The 13960-nt window shown below is 46.1% G+C and overlaps 1 protein-coding gene across 1 annotated transcript in view; it reads right to left on the bottom strand.

Annotated features, from left to right (window-relative positions):
- LOC137299846 (protein AF-10-like) overlaps positions 1-13960 on the bottom strand; it is a 123359-nt gene that overhangs the window by 40713 nt on the left and 68686 nt on the right. The window contains 2 exon segments of the mRNA XM_067968778.1: positions 4084-4656; positions 11611-11782. Coding sequence (XP_067824879.1) covers positions 4084-4656; positions 11611-11782 — 745 coding nt within the window.

Here is a 13960-nt window from a genome sequence, read left to right as displayed (position 1 = left end):
AATGGCCTCCTTCCGTGCTGTAACCTTTCTATGATTCTATGACTGTCCTGGAGTCTACAACAATTCAAGATTCCTGCGAGCAACACAGGAGAAACATCATAGGGGTATTTAAAAAAAAAGTGCTTTTTAAAAATATTTTCTTTGAACACTTTCCTTTATTACTTATGAAAATATTGGAATTGGGGGGGAAAAAAAAGCTGTTTGACTGAGAGTCAGGAATCGTCCAATCGGGTAACAAAGAGTCTGCTCGCTTTCCAATTGGCCCGGAAAGACAGTGTGTTGTGAGGACTGACATGTCGGGCAACCAATGGCAGGAGTGTGGGAGGCGGGAGGTCATGTGATCAAACCTCCTGGACTACGTCCAACCAGAGTTGGCAACCCTTGATTCAGCAGAGTTCAACACTAAAGTTCAGAAAGTCACACACCAAGTGTTTTTCTCCCCCTGTGGAATTGCGTTCCGGCGCGAGTCAGAGCCTCAAGGTGAGGTCAGAATGAACAAAGCTAAAATTGGGGGAAAAAAAAAATTGAACACAAGCCAGCTAAAGGCCCACTGTGTTCACATGACAATGCCTGCAAGACAACAGCGACTATGCTTCAAAAGTAATTTAGTGGCTGCGAAGCGCACTGGGACATGTTTTAAATTCATTCTCGGGATGTGGGCGTCGCTGGTAAGGCCGGCATTTATTGCCCATGAGGAGGTGGTAGTGGGTCTTCTCCTTGAGCCGCTGGTAGCGGTTCGATGCACCAGGATGGCTTGCTAGGCCCCTTAGAGGATAGTTAAGAGTCAACCGCGTTGGTGTGAGACTGGAGTCACGTATCGGCCGGAGCGGGTAAGGACAGCAGCTTTCCTTCCCCAAAAAGGACATTGTACGGTTGTGAAAGGCACAACGTAAACGCAAAGTTCTTTCTTTTTTATTAGTGTTATAAATGTAATATAGTAGGCAGCAGGCACATGGGAACAACACCACCTGCACGTTCCCCTCCAAGTCACACACCATCCCGACTTGGAAATATATCGCCGTTCCTTCATCGTCGCTGGGTCAAAATCCTGGAACTCCCTTCCTAACAGCACCGTGGGAGAACCGTCACCACACGGACTGCAGCGGTTCAAGGCGGCGGCTCACCACCACCTTCTCAAGGGCAATTAGGGACGGGCAATAAATGCTGGCCTCGCCAGCGATGCCCACATCCCATGAACGAATAAAATAAGGCGCATTTATATAGCGCCTTACACGGCCTCAGGACATCCCAAAGTGCTTTACAGCCAATGAAGTACTTTTTGAAGTGTAGTCACTGTTGTAATGTAGGTCGTTCAGGGGTGATGTCAGGAAGCACTTCTTTACACAAGGAATGTGAATATTTGGAACTCTTTTTCCCCAAAAAGCTGTTGAGGCCGAGGGTCAATTGAAAATTTCAAAACTGCAATTGATAGATTTTTGGTAACCAAGGGTATTAAGGGTTACGGAACCAAGGCAGGTAGATGGAGTTAAGATACAGATCAGCCATGATCTAATTGAATGGCAGAACAGGCTCAAGGGGCTGAATGGCCTACTCCTGTTCCTATGTTCCAAATTAAACAAAAAAAAAAAATCTGTGGAAATATCGTTTTTAAAACCATCTTCCAATTTATTGTGAAAATGGCACTGGCCTTTGATTGGACTGAGCTGCTGCTGTTGCTACGGTAACAGCACAGGCCATTTTAAGGCCTCACTGTAACCGTATATTCTTGCCCCAACTCCCTGTGGGACGACACAGGTTCTTTATACTCAGCAGGGGGGGGGGCTGGAGTTGGGGGGGGGCATGCTGTATTCCAGCTCTGCCTGGTGGCTTTGAACAAGCATCTTAAACACAGTGGGCTGCAATTAAAGGTCAAGTGACAAAAGAGGTTTCCTCTCCTCTGGATCAAACTGTGTTCATTGAATTGCCACTCACACTTTCGCTAGAAATACAAAGCCACCATCACTGCTTATAGATCCTTAAAAATCAGTCGTCATAGAATTCTGTAAAAACGTTCTCTAATTTAGTTGTGTTGTCTGCAGTGATAAGAGTCTGATCAAATGATTACTGGAACAGAAAAAGAATTAAAAAGGTACCATTATGGTGCAGGACACCACTAAGATTGAAAAGAACAGAGAACATGAGATGAGTCAAGAGATAGGGATGACAATTTTAAAAGCCTGTAAACTGTAGAAGAGACGGAGACCCATGTTCTAGAATTCCCTGCCTAAAACCCTCTCTCCTCCTTTAAAACCCTTCTTAGAACCCACCTCTTGGTCATCCTTCACTAGTACCTCCTTCTTTGGCTCCATGTCCATTTTTGTCTGATTACACCTCTGAGATGTTTTTCTATGTTAAAAGGTGCTATATAAATTGTTGAGCGAAGTCAGTATGAGAGTGAGTTTGAATGGGAGACGGTGCAATAAGTCCTAATTTCAATACTGCAGATACAAGAAGTAGGAAGGCAGCATTGGAGATTAGGAGGAACAAGACAGGAGATTTCGGAGAAGCAATGACCACAACAGCCTTGATGGAGACAAGAAAGATTATGACAGACAGAGATTATGGAGGCTAGAGATGAGAGAAGAACAATCTAACAGTCTTTGAAAAACTGATAATTAGTTTACTGTCACCACTTACTTCTGAAACTTTTGAGTTGCACAAATTATAACCTTTTCCTTATACCTATCTGAGAAATGCCTTGGCATGTTTTTAGGTTAAAAGCACTAAATTAATGCAAGTAGTTCCCTGAACCGTCATCTTAACTATACTTTCTATTGCCGAACATTCTTCGGAATATTGCATTATCCCTCCCTCATCATGGTTCTGACCACCTAACATAAATGAGAAACTATAAATTTACTTGCCGTAACTCAGAGATACAACCTTCCAACAGAGTTTGCCCCTGAATGAATTAACACAACTGCCTCTCAGGAAGATTATTTCAGAAGACAAGTGCAGCTCCTGGATGCCTCCGAAGAATAACCCTCCATTGACTGGATTACCGTTCACTACAACATCCCATGGGTCAGATTTTCACAGCACGTCCCATTTTTCTCTCCTTTCCATCAAGTCTCTTTTTGTTGCACTCACCGAGGTAAGAGATGTTCGTGCTGGGGAACGGAACACTTTCGAATGCAGGCACCCAATTTTTGCATTCTCAGCTCAGGAACAGCATGGTTAGCTGCAAAGCTCGCTCTCCTCCATCTCCCTTCTTATTTTTGTTAGGCAAGGGTATTAAGGGTTACCGAACCAAGGTGGGGAGATAGAGTTAAGATACAGATCAGCCATGATCTAGTTGAACGGCGGAACAGGCTCGAGGGGCTGAATGGCCTACTCCTGTTCCTCAAGGTGTGCTCCTCAGTCCCGACCTCAGAATAGTGCCCCCTACTGCACCAGTGCGGTACCTTTCCATTCGCCACACCAGCCGCCCTGTGGACTCTCGAGTAAGATTGCCAATCACTAACAAAATTTTGATAGTTTTGTGCCATTAGGGACTGGACTGAGACTGCCCAGCTGGAGGAGACTTTCATCCCCATGGGTTTGGGCTGGACATGAACCCAGACGTGTAACCCGTCGCACCGAGTCCCCTTGCCTAGACATTAGCATTTCACATTCAACTTCTTAAAAAAAAATCCTGAAGGTGTTGATTCACAATATATGGGTCCTGGCTATTCATCGGTACCTCACCCAAGTGCTCATGATTCATGTGCAAGACGGCACGATGAATGCCGACAGACTATTCGACTCAGGGGGCATCATTGTCAAGCCTGATCCATGTACGGGAACTTTCTGGCAAAGTGGGGGGGCGGGCAGTGATGGGGAGAGGATGATCAGGGCGGGGGGAGAGAGGATTTTTCTCCTCTCTAGCCCTGGGGGCACTGAAGGCAATTGTGATAAGGCTTATTCTTCTGCGCTGGCTGTGACCTGCTAATTGAGTATAGATCTGGACACTACGGTGTAGAACCGTGTTTGCTGCTGCATTTACCCACTGAGCCACTAGGGGAGGTGTAGCATCAACAATTTGAAAGGACATTAACTATGGGGGCTTCACAGGAAAGTGTTAAAAGATTAACATTTTCGTACCTGAACCCAGAAGTGAAGGTTCTATTGATAGACTTGGGATAGATCCACTGTGACTTGTTGACGGTGTTAACTTTGGAAGTGCGGGGCTAGTGATACAGCCAGTTGGGTCAGTTGCCGATGACGTTATGAGGGAGGAGGGAATTGCCAGACTCGCACTGCTCTCGTTCTTGCTCCCTTTGGGCCTCCCCCGTCCGTGCTTGCTCTTCTTGCTGCCTTTGTGCTTCTTCTCCTTCACGGTCTCTTCCTCTTCCGCCCCGACCGACTGAGGCCGCTTGTAGCCGGCTCCGCCGCTCGGTGGGCCGCCCATGGCGCTGGAAGTCCTGAAGTCCCCGGGCGGGCTGTCGGAGGCCTTCTTCTGGCCTGCGGGAGTGGAGGCGTAGCGCATCAAAGAGTTAAAGCCCGACAGGGTCCCCTCGGCGCTGAAAATGTCCCCTTTCGCTATATCGTAGGACGCCGAGCTCTGCGAGGAGCCACGGCTGGCTGGGTAAGTATCCCCTCGCAGTTCTGGTTTGGTAAATATTACGACCTCCTGGGACGGCTGCAGCACACTGGTGGAGGTGCTCAGGAGACTGCCTGCAACGGGAATAAGAAAAACACAACTCAATTCAAAGCCGGCGTACAGTAAACAACATGCAAGCCTCCCACAGTTCCAAACTCTCCCTCCTCCCCAAACTCGCGATCGCCAGGAACCTCTGGAATTCCCTCCCTAATACCCCTCCACCTCTCTCTCCTCCTTTAAGATGCTCTTAAAACCCATGTGTTTGACCAAGTCACCTTTCCGAATACCTCCTTATGTGGCTCGGTGTCAAATTTTGTTTGATAATCGCTCCTGTGAAGCGCCTTGGGACGTTTTACTGTGTTAAAGGCGCCGTATAAATGCAAGTTACTGTTGTTGATGTTGCTGCCTTCCGTTTTATAAGACCAATTTTTGTATAAAGCATACAGTTTGCGTTTCATCACGGTGAGCCCATTAAAGCAGTTTATTAATGTCCCATTCTCACCTTCAAACACATGCTAATCTCTAACTGTTCATCTAAGTGGATCACTTTAGCACCTCATTACTGGCAATTATCAGAGACCAGCCATTCGAAATGTCACCTCATGCTTTTAAGAGCTTTCAATCATTTTAAATGGCACTATTAATGTAAATATAATTTCTCTCAATAAATGTGTTTTTTTTTTAAAAAGAAAAAACCCGACAGAACTCTCCTGTTACTGGCTTTTCCCGCGTGTTAAGGCGGAGGGTGTTTGGAGTTTGCTGCTCGCACAGTCAGAAGAACTCTACGTACCGTGAATCGAGTGTGTACACACGATCCCGCTCAAATGTTGCCATCGCGCCTTTCCTCTAAGTTCCTGGCATTGCTACCCCACCCACAGGCAACGACGACACCAATTTACATTAATACAATTATAGCGCCTTTAATGTAGTAAAACATCCCAAGGTGCTTCACAGGAGCGATTATCAAACAAAATTTGACACTGAGCCACATAAGGAGATATTAGGACAGGTGACCAAAAGCTCGGTCAAAGAGGTAGGTTTTAAGGCAGATCAAAATAGCACCCTGTCACATGCAGATGTTTATATTAGCATCTGGCTACGTTTCAAAACAAGCCCCGTGGGCTATCAGGGCAACAATAAGACACAGCTACTTTCCTAATGGAAAAAAAGACCTTGCCCCGCTGATTCTGTGTTCTGTTGTGTGTTTTCTGTAAGCGTGGCTTGAGGCTAGCAGGACAACCATATAGGGACGACTGATTGGAAATATTGGGCAGGATTTTCCGCTTTTCGGGCTGGGAGGGGCTGAGACAGAAAACCCCAGCCGTTATATTTTGATGCAGCACTGTTCTTTTTTTAAAAAAAAAATAGAAGGTAACATGTTAGAAATGTTTTGCAACAAGATGGTCACTAAAAGAAAGAACTTGCATTTATATAGCGCCTTTCACAGCTTCAGGCTGTCCCGAAGCGTTTTCACAGCCAATGAAGTACTTTCCGAAGTGTAGTCACTTGTAGTGTAGGAACAGAGTATCGGAGGTTGAGGGGATCTGATCGAGGTGTTTCGAATTATAAGAGGATTCGATCGGATAGATACGGAGAAACTATTTCCTCTGGTGGGGAATCACGAACAAAGGGGCATGATCTCAAAATTAGAGCTCGGCCATTCAGGAGCAAAATCAGGAAGCATTTTTTCACACAAAGGGTGGTAGAAATGTGGACCTCTCTCACCCAGAAGGCTGTGGACGCTGGGATAATTGGAGCTTTTGAGACTAAGATCGACCGATTTTTGTTAGGTAAGAGTGTCAAGGTGATATGGAGCAAAAGGCAGGTAAATGGAGTTGAGGTGCAGATTAGACATGATCTAATTGAATGGAGGAACAGGCTCGAGGGGCTGAATGGCCTCCTCCTGTTCCTATCTCTCTGCTATGTGCAAAATGACTACCACGTTTGTCTACATAACAAGAGTGACCGCACTTCAGAGACTCAATAAAGCGCTATACCGACATGTTTTCTTCCTTTAAAAGTTTCCCAAACAAACTTCCTTTTGTCAGACGCAAAATTCTGCGGATGCTGGAAATCTGAAATAAAAACAGAAAATGCTGGCAATACTCAGCAAAGTCAGGCAGCATCTGTGGAGAAAGAAACATAGTTAACGATTCAGGTCGATGATGGTGCTGACGAAAGGGTTATCGGCCTGAAACGTTAACTCTGTTTCTTTCTGCACAGATGCTGCCTGACTTGCCGAGTGTTTCCGCATTGTCTCTTTTTATTCCTTTTGTCAGACATTTCCCTGCCTGTTACAACTAATTTGCCTACTTTACAACAGCGACTACATTTCAAAAGTAATTCCTGAGCTGCGAAGCGCTTTGGGACGACCAGAAGACATGAAAGGCGAAATGTAAATACAAATTCATTCTTTCTTTCAATCGATCTCAGCGCTGATGCTTGGCAGTTGAAGAAAAAGGCGAGTAGAGGAGAGAGGCGGGGGAATACTTTAGGTACGAAACAAAACCTGCACCCGTCGACAGATATTTGTATTAAGTTGTATTTTCCTCCTTTTTAAAAAAAAAATTCATTCTTGGCCTCGCTGGCAAGGTCAGCATTTACTGCCCATCCCAAGTACAACTGAGTGGCTCCCTAGGCCACTTCAGAGGGCAGTTAAGAGTCAACTATGTTGGTGTGGGACAGGAGTCACATATCGGCCAAAGCAGATAAGGGCAGTAATTTTCCTTCCCTAAAGCACATTAGTGAACCAGTTGGGTTTTTACGATAATCCGACAACTTCTGTGTCACTTTTTACTGATACCAGCTTTTTATTTTGATGATTTAAAAAGAAAAACTGGATTCAATTTCTCAAACTGCCGTGGTGGGATTTGAACTCCTGTTCTCTGGATTGTTAGTCCAGGCCTCTGGATTACTAGTCCGGTAACATAACCGCCACAGACCCTTTGAACTGTCTACGATGTAAGTGATGAGAGCCACCCAGGTAGCACTGGCCATGCAACGTTTTCCCAGCTCAACCACATCTGGATCAGCGAACGGGATGGTCCAGGTGTCAATCTACAGGATTCCCAATGGAACGGTTAACGGACGGGGCTGATCAGCAGTGGAGTGGATTCCAGCCCTGCGTGGAGAGCTAAAATAGCAATTAAAAGGCAAGTGTCTTTCTACCCAGTAGAAAAAGATTCCCCACTTCTCTTCTAAACGTTACCTCGCTGAGCAAGTAGCCAAAGGGCAATTCTTCAAATGCGAGCCCAGACAGTGAGTGTCGACAGGCTATTTGACTGTTGGGGGAATGCCTCAACACTTTTGGGCAGGGGAGGGGACTTGATCAGACATGCACGTTTGATTACTTACCAGCAACAGTTGCTAGATAGTAATCAGTAGCAGGAACCCGGTTTGATTGCCCCACCCAGAAGAGTTGCAATTAAATATAAACCCTCTACGACCAGCTGGTTCAAGGTCTGCTAACTCAGCATAGGCGGTGGAGCGAACCCGGGCTCCCCCAGATCTGTCCTGCTCAATTCCACATTGGAACAGTGTTCTTGCCAACTGAGACATGTAGCTCAGCCAGAGTGCTTATTGCAAAGAGGACACTGGATGATTGACAGCGGATTACAAGGCCATAATCCAATCAAAGGGCTCAGATGACATCACAAAGTCCGGGTCCCGAGATGGGATTACTGCCCGGAATCCTGACAGACATCTCCAAACATTTAGATTACACAGTGTTTAAAGAAACAATGAAACTCCCTTGAGCACTGAGCTCAAAAGCCATGAGGCTGGACCTCATGGCTACCTGGTTATTTGGGAGGGTGAACTGTGGTAGAATTCACTCTCTCTCACACGCTATGTAATAATTTTACCCCGTCTTGAAAGCATAGGAACGATGGAACATAGGAACAGGAGGAGGCCATTCAGCCCCACGAGCCTGTTCCGCCATTCAATGAGATCATGACTGATCTGTACCTTAACTCCATTTACCGGCAATTGGCTAACAGGGCAGCAATGAATGTGAGGTTATGCATTTTCTGCGACTGGTACCCGAATAGGCAACTCTGGCAGATTCAGTACCTGCTGCTTTGATGGTTCAGTCTGTAAATGTACCGTGTGGTGTGGGACTGAAGCAGCCAGACTGGATCATCCTAGGTTCAATCGACAGTCTGTACTGAGTTAGCTGATCTCAACCAGGGCAGCAACAGATTGATTGCAACGCTGTTGGAAAATGCCCATGTGTTGACGTTGGGCGAGGGCAGGACTCGGCTGTGATGCCCAGTACAGCCAAAAAGCCAGTCAACATTAGTTGCCTGGGATCACACACACGAAGAATGGCCACCTGGATGTGGTCCAGGGCGGCTACTGCCATGTGTGGAACGTGAATTAGTGTCTTCAGGAGAGATGGGGAGAAAACTGGAGCAAAGAAAATTAGCTCAAGTTTGAAAAAGTTCCACGGCTACAGTGCGTGATGGTACATCACATCCTGTGTACGCAGCACATCACGTTGCTGATCTCCCAGACGACTTATCTTAGTATCTCTACTTTGTGCAAGGGTTTGAAGACGTTCTTTCATAGATTGTTCAGAGCTTCCTGTCGAGCCACTGTGGTTTTCAAATCAGGCGTGTGCGTGTCTGTGCGCGCGTGTCTGTGCGCGCGTGTTGAGGGGGGAGGTAGAGAAGAAAGTGTTGTTGGTGCATATGTCTGCTGCTGGCATGGGTCAGGAGTGAAGCCCAGATCTGGGTCATTTACAGCAAGATTTAGGGTGTTTTTTTTTTTAATTTTAATTTGGAATCTGAGAGGCCAGTGTCCATGAAATGGCTCCTGGTCTCTACGCTGTTAAATCAGTTTTCTGTACACCTCTCAATCTGCGAGTCTACTGCCGGTGAAACTGGGTCTGCTAATAACAATTCTGTATTCATTTCTGCAGCCACGAATCGTTTATTGACAAACGTTTAGTGATTTATAACTTGGTTAAAACTAGTGCTGGCAGCTCTTCGCACTACTGACAGTCAACACTGCTCACATCCAAAGCCAACATAGCTACTCAAACAAAACCATGCCACGACTTTTATACTTTTGGACCCTTCCTCTTCTGAGCACATCAACACCCTCAGTGGACTCCCTTATTTATTTGTGAGCCTTGGCAATGAGTCGTGTAGGCTATTCAACTGTGGGGTGCTTCACAGCTGAACCAGGCCTCACCCAGTGCCCATGTACATGCACCTTCCATCACAGACTACACCTGGGATTGGGAGACATTGGCTAACCTTCCCCTCCCTAACCCAAGGACGTTGAGGTCCATTGTAGTGACCGTACAGCTGCCCTGACTCGGACTGGCTAACTCAACAAAGACCAGTGACTGAACCCGGGACCTTACCGGCCCAGAAACGGAGATGTAACCTCGCAGTCACTGAGACGGACATTATACCCTAAACATGGACAACCTGAAATCTGTGGTCTCCTCTCGGGATCGGCAAGATGGGTTTCAGGATTTTCTCGATCAGATTATTGCCTTGTAACACACACGGACTGTGGGGTGAACTAATAACCTTTTTATCTACCAGTCAAATAATGGGGTTAAATCATGGCAGCGACTGTCCGTCCCTCTCCAGCACAACCCCTGCCACTGGCAAAACAAAGCCCACTGAAAATGGGATTAACATTACTGCAGCACACAGAATATGACTGGTTACAGTCTGTTCTGTGGCTACAGTAAACTCGAATTCCCTCCTGATACCTCTCCGTCCCTCTTTCTCTCTCTCCTCCTTTAAGATGCTCCTTAAAACCTACCTCGTCTCCTCTCCTTATATCTCATGATATTGGCTCGGTGTCAAATTTTGTCCGATAACACTCCTGTGAAGCGCCTTGGGACGTTTTACTACGTTAAAGGAGCTATATAAATGCAAGTTGTTGTTGTTGTTCCAAGGACGTATCTCATCTGAGTTTAACTGATGGTTTACATCTATTCTCATAACCCCCTCGATGTTTTGCTGCTTCACCCTGTGTACCATCCTTATTTGTGATCAATCCCAATGCTCCCCATGTCATTTTTCTTTGCTCCTTTTTTCCCCCTCCTCTTGAAGCCACTCACTCCTATTGGGCTACAGTTCCACAGGCACCTAGGCCTAGGGGTCAAGTCTCCGTAAGTGGGTCCAAAGAGAGAGTGTTAGCACCGCTATTCAACCTGGGAAGAGATCACAGCCAGGCCCTGATCCTGTCCGTCCTTGATATGCACACTTTCGAGCACTGGTAACTGGATAGCGATCAGGAGGGAGGGGGGCAGGGGGAGTCCAGGCTGATACTTCTCTTCCCCCCACCCCCCCACTCTAATCCAGGGGCACTGAGACCAAGCACAGGACCACAAGTGCTGCCCTGGCTGAGATCAGCTAACTAGTGCAGTGGTTATCTTACTAGGCTAGTAACCCAGAGGCCTAGACCAATAATCCAGAGGACACAAATTCAAACCCCACCATGGAAGTTTGAGAATTTGAATTCAGTTTTTAAAAAAAATTAATCTGACTATAAAAAGCTGGTATCAATAAAAAGTGACCTTGAAGCTGTCGAACTGTCGTAAAAACCCAGCAGATTCACTGATGTCCTTTAGTTTCAGGGAAGGAAACCTGCCGTCCTTACCCGGTCTGGGCCTATATAGGATTCCAGTCCCACAGCAACATGGTTGACTCTTACGTCTTGGGACGTTTTGCTATGTTAAAGGCGCTATATAAATGCAAGTTGTTGTTGTTAACTGCCCTGGCAAGCCACACAATTGTACCAAACATGTTGCTGCAACCAGGGCATCTAGGGAAGGGGCAATAAATGCCAGGCCTTGCCAGCAACACCCACATCCCAAGGATGAATTTTAAAGAGGAACTCAGCACAGGCTGGAAATCAAACCTGGAGCCTTTGGGTTTGTGTGGCTCAATTACACGCGACGTTTTGCTGGCTGAGCCAATGGGTGGGCTCGCCCTCTTCATTTACGGTCAGCGCTTCCCAGCCGCAGATTAAACAACCCGATCACCGTTCATAGACAGTACCTTGCTGAAATGGACTGGCTGACGATACAGTCGAAATGCTGGCCGCACTCTTCCCGCCGCCTGGCTTTCGTCCCCTCTGGCCGGAGCCATGACCGGGAGCCTTCTTCCCTTTGACCTCCGACCTGGTGACCTCTGCCGTCTCTTTCCCGCTCACGTGCGGCGCAGATGCTCCCTGGAAATGTTTATTGGTAAAGGGAGCTGGGGTTTCATCCAAACCTCTCAAAGGTCCCCGACACGTAGCCGCGGCTGCTGTTAGCACTTGTACGTGTCTTGACAGTTATTAGTTAGATATAAAAGGGGGGAGATGCAAAGCTCAGAAACTTCCCGTTAGTCGGAGAAGTGGCATGCAGGGCAGAGAAACAGCTGGAGTCATGAAACAGAACAGATGTGCAATGCTCCAGAGGCACTTTTAAATTCCAGGAGAGGAATTTTTAAAAAAAGTTTAAATAAGGAAGTTTTGATTTATAACAGAAAGATTAAAACGTATCTTGTCAAACAGATAAGTAGCTGATGAGAAAAAGCTGTTGCAGGAAAGTGCCGTAAATGAACTGCTCTATAAAAACTACAGACCCTTTATAATTACATACTCTACTGTATACCCATGTTTATCCTTCTGACAGTTATTTATTCTGTGATGTTTGTGGATCAATTTTATACAGAATCATACAGCACAGAAGGAGGCCATTTGGCCTATCGTGCCTGCTCTTTGAAAGAGCTATCCAATTAGTCCTACTCCCCTACTCTTTCCCCAAATGCCCTGTAAATATTTCCCCAAGTATTTATCCAATACCCTTCTTGAAAGTTAAGGTCAAATCCGTCTCCACCGCCCTTTCAGGCATTGGGACATAAAAGGTACAAGGGTAAATTGACCAATCGCATGCTCCCAACTGCACTCGAAGAGATAGCAATTCTGAGAATTGTTAAGAGTTTTAGCCTTGTCTTCGAATCGCAGCTCCCTGCTGGGAGGGCAGGTTTCAATTAATTTACCCAATAGATTTAAAATTAACAAAATCGACAGTCCTATCAGCTAGTAAAGATAGATATTACTTACAGCATAGACTGTACAGCACAAAAACTGCCATTCGGCCCAACTGGTCCATGCTGGTGTTTATGCTCCACACGAGCCTCCTCCCACCCTTGTCATCTAACCCTATCTGCATATCCTTCTATTCCTTTCTCCCTCATGTACTTATCCAGCTTCCCCTTAAATGCATCCATGCTATTCGCATCAACTATTTCTTGTGGTAGCGAGCTCCACATACTGACCACTCTCTGGGTAAGGAAGTTTCTCCTGAATTCCCCATTGGATTTATTAGTGACTATCTTATAGTAATGACCCCTAGTTTTGGACTCCCTCCCCACAAGTGGAAACATCTTCTAAATATCTATCCTATGAAACCCTTTCATAATCTTGAAGACCTCTATCAGGTCACCCCTCAGCCCATCATAGAATCATAGGCTGACACAGCACACAAGGTGGCCATTTGGCCCATCGTGCTGGCTCTTTGAAAGAGCTATCTAATTAGTCCCACTCCCCTCCTCTTTCCCCGTAGCCCTGCAAATTTTTCCACTTCAAGTATTTATCCAATTCCCTTTTGAAAGTTATTATTGAACCTGCTTCCATCGCCCTTTCAGGTCGTAACAACTCGATGCTTAAAAAAAATCTTTCCTCATCTCGCCTCGGGTTCTTTTGCCAATTACCTTAAATCTGTGTCCTCTGGTTACCGACCCTTCTGCCACTGGAAACAGTTTCTCCTTATTTACTCTATCAAAACCCTTTATGGTTTTGAACACCTCGATCAAATCGCCCCTTAGCCTTCTCTGCTCTAAGGAGGACAACCCCAGATTCTCTAGTCTTTCCATGTAACTGAAGTTTTTCATCCCTGGTACCATTCCAGTAAATCTCCTCTGCACCCTGCTTAGCACAAGGCTCCTCCTCACACCCAGATAACCAAGCACAGACCAGGGTTTGAACTTTGAACTTCCTGGTCTACGTGGCTCAGTGCCACCTCAGCTGGTGCATTTACCCACTGAGCCATCAGTGGGAACCCCAGGACAGAGATATTAGTGCAGCTTCTTTACTCCGCACAGGCTGGACCATCCCCTCTTAGTGGTGTTAATATTTAGATTAAATCTCATTCCGTTCACACACTCCACCATGTAACAGCTGCAAAAGCATTCTTACAAGCAGCGTCTGCTATTCCTTCATTACGGCACTCTCCAATACAACATACCGGACAGAAAATAATTTACTGGACAAACGGTATAAAACACGATTTCATATTACTCCTAAGGACGGTTTTGTACAGATGGTCCATTGTATTAGAACCCCGAGATCTCGTGTTAGACT

The sequence above is a fragment of the Heptranchias perlo genome, chromosome 30 (assembly GCF_035084215.1).
Source record: "Heptranchias perlo isolate sHepPer1 chromosome 30, sHepPer1.hap1, whole genome shotgun sequence".
In the NCBI taxonomy this organism is placed as follows: Eukaryota; Metazoa; Chordata; class Chondrichthyes; order Hexanchiformes; family Hexanchidae; genus Heptranchias; species Heptranchias perlo.
Note: the sequence above shows the minus strand (reverse complement) of the source record. Positions and strands in the feature narration are given on the sequence as shown.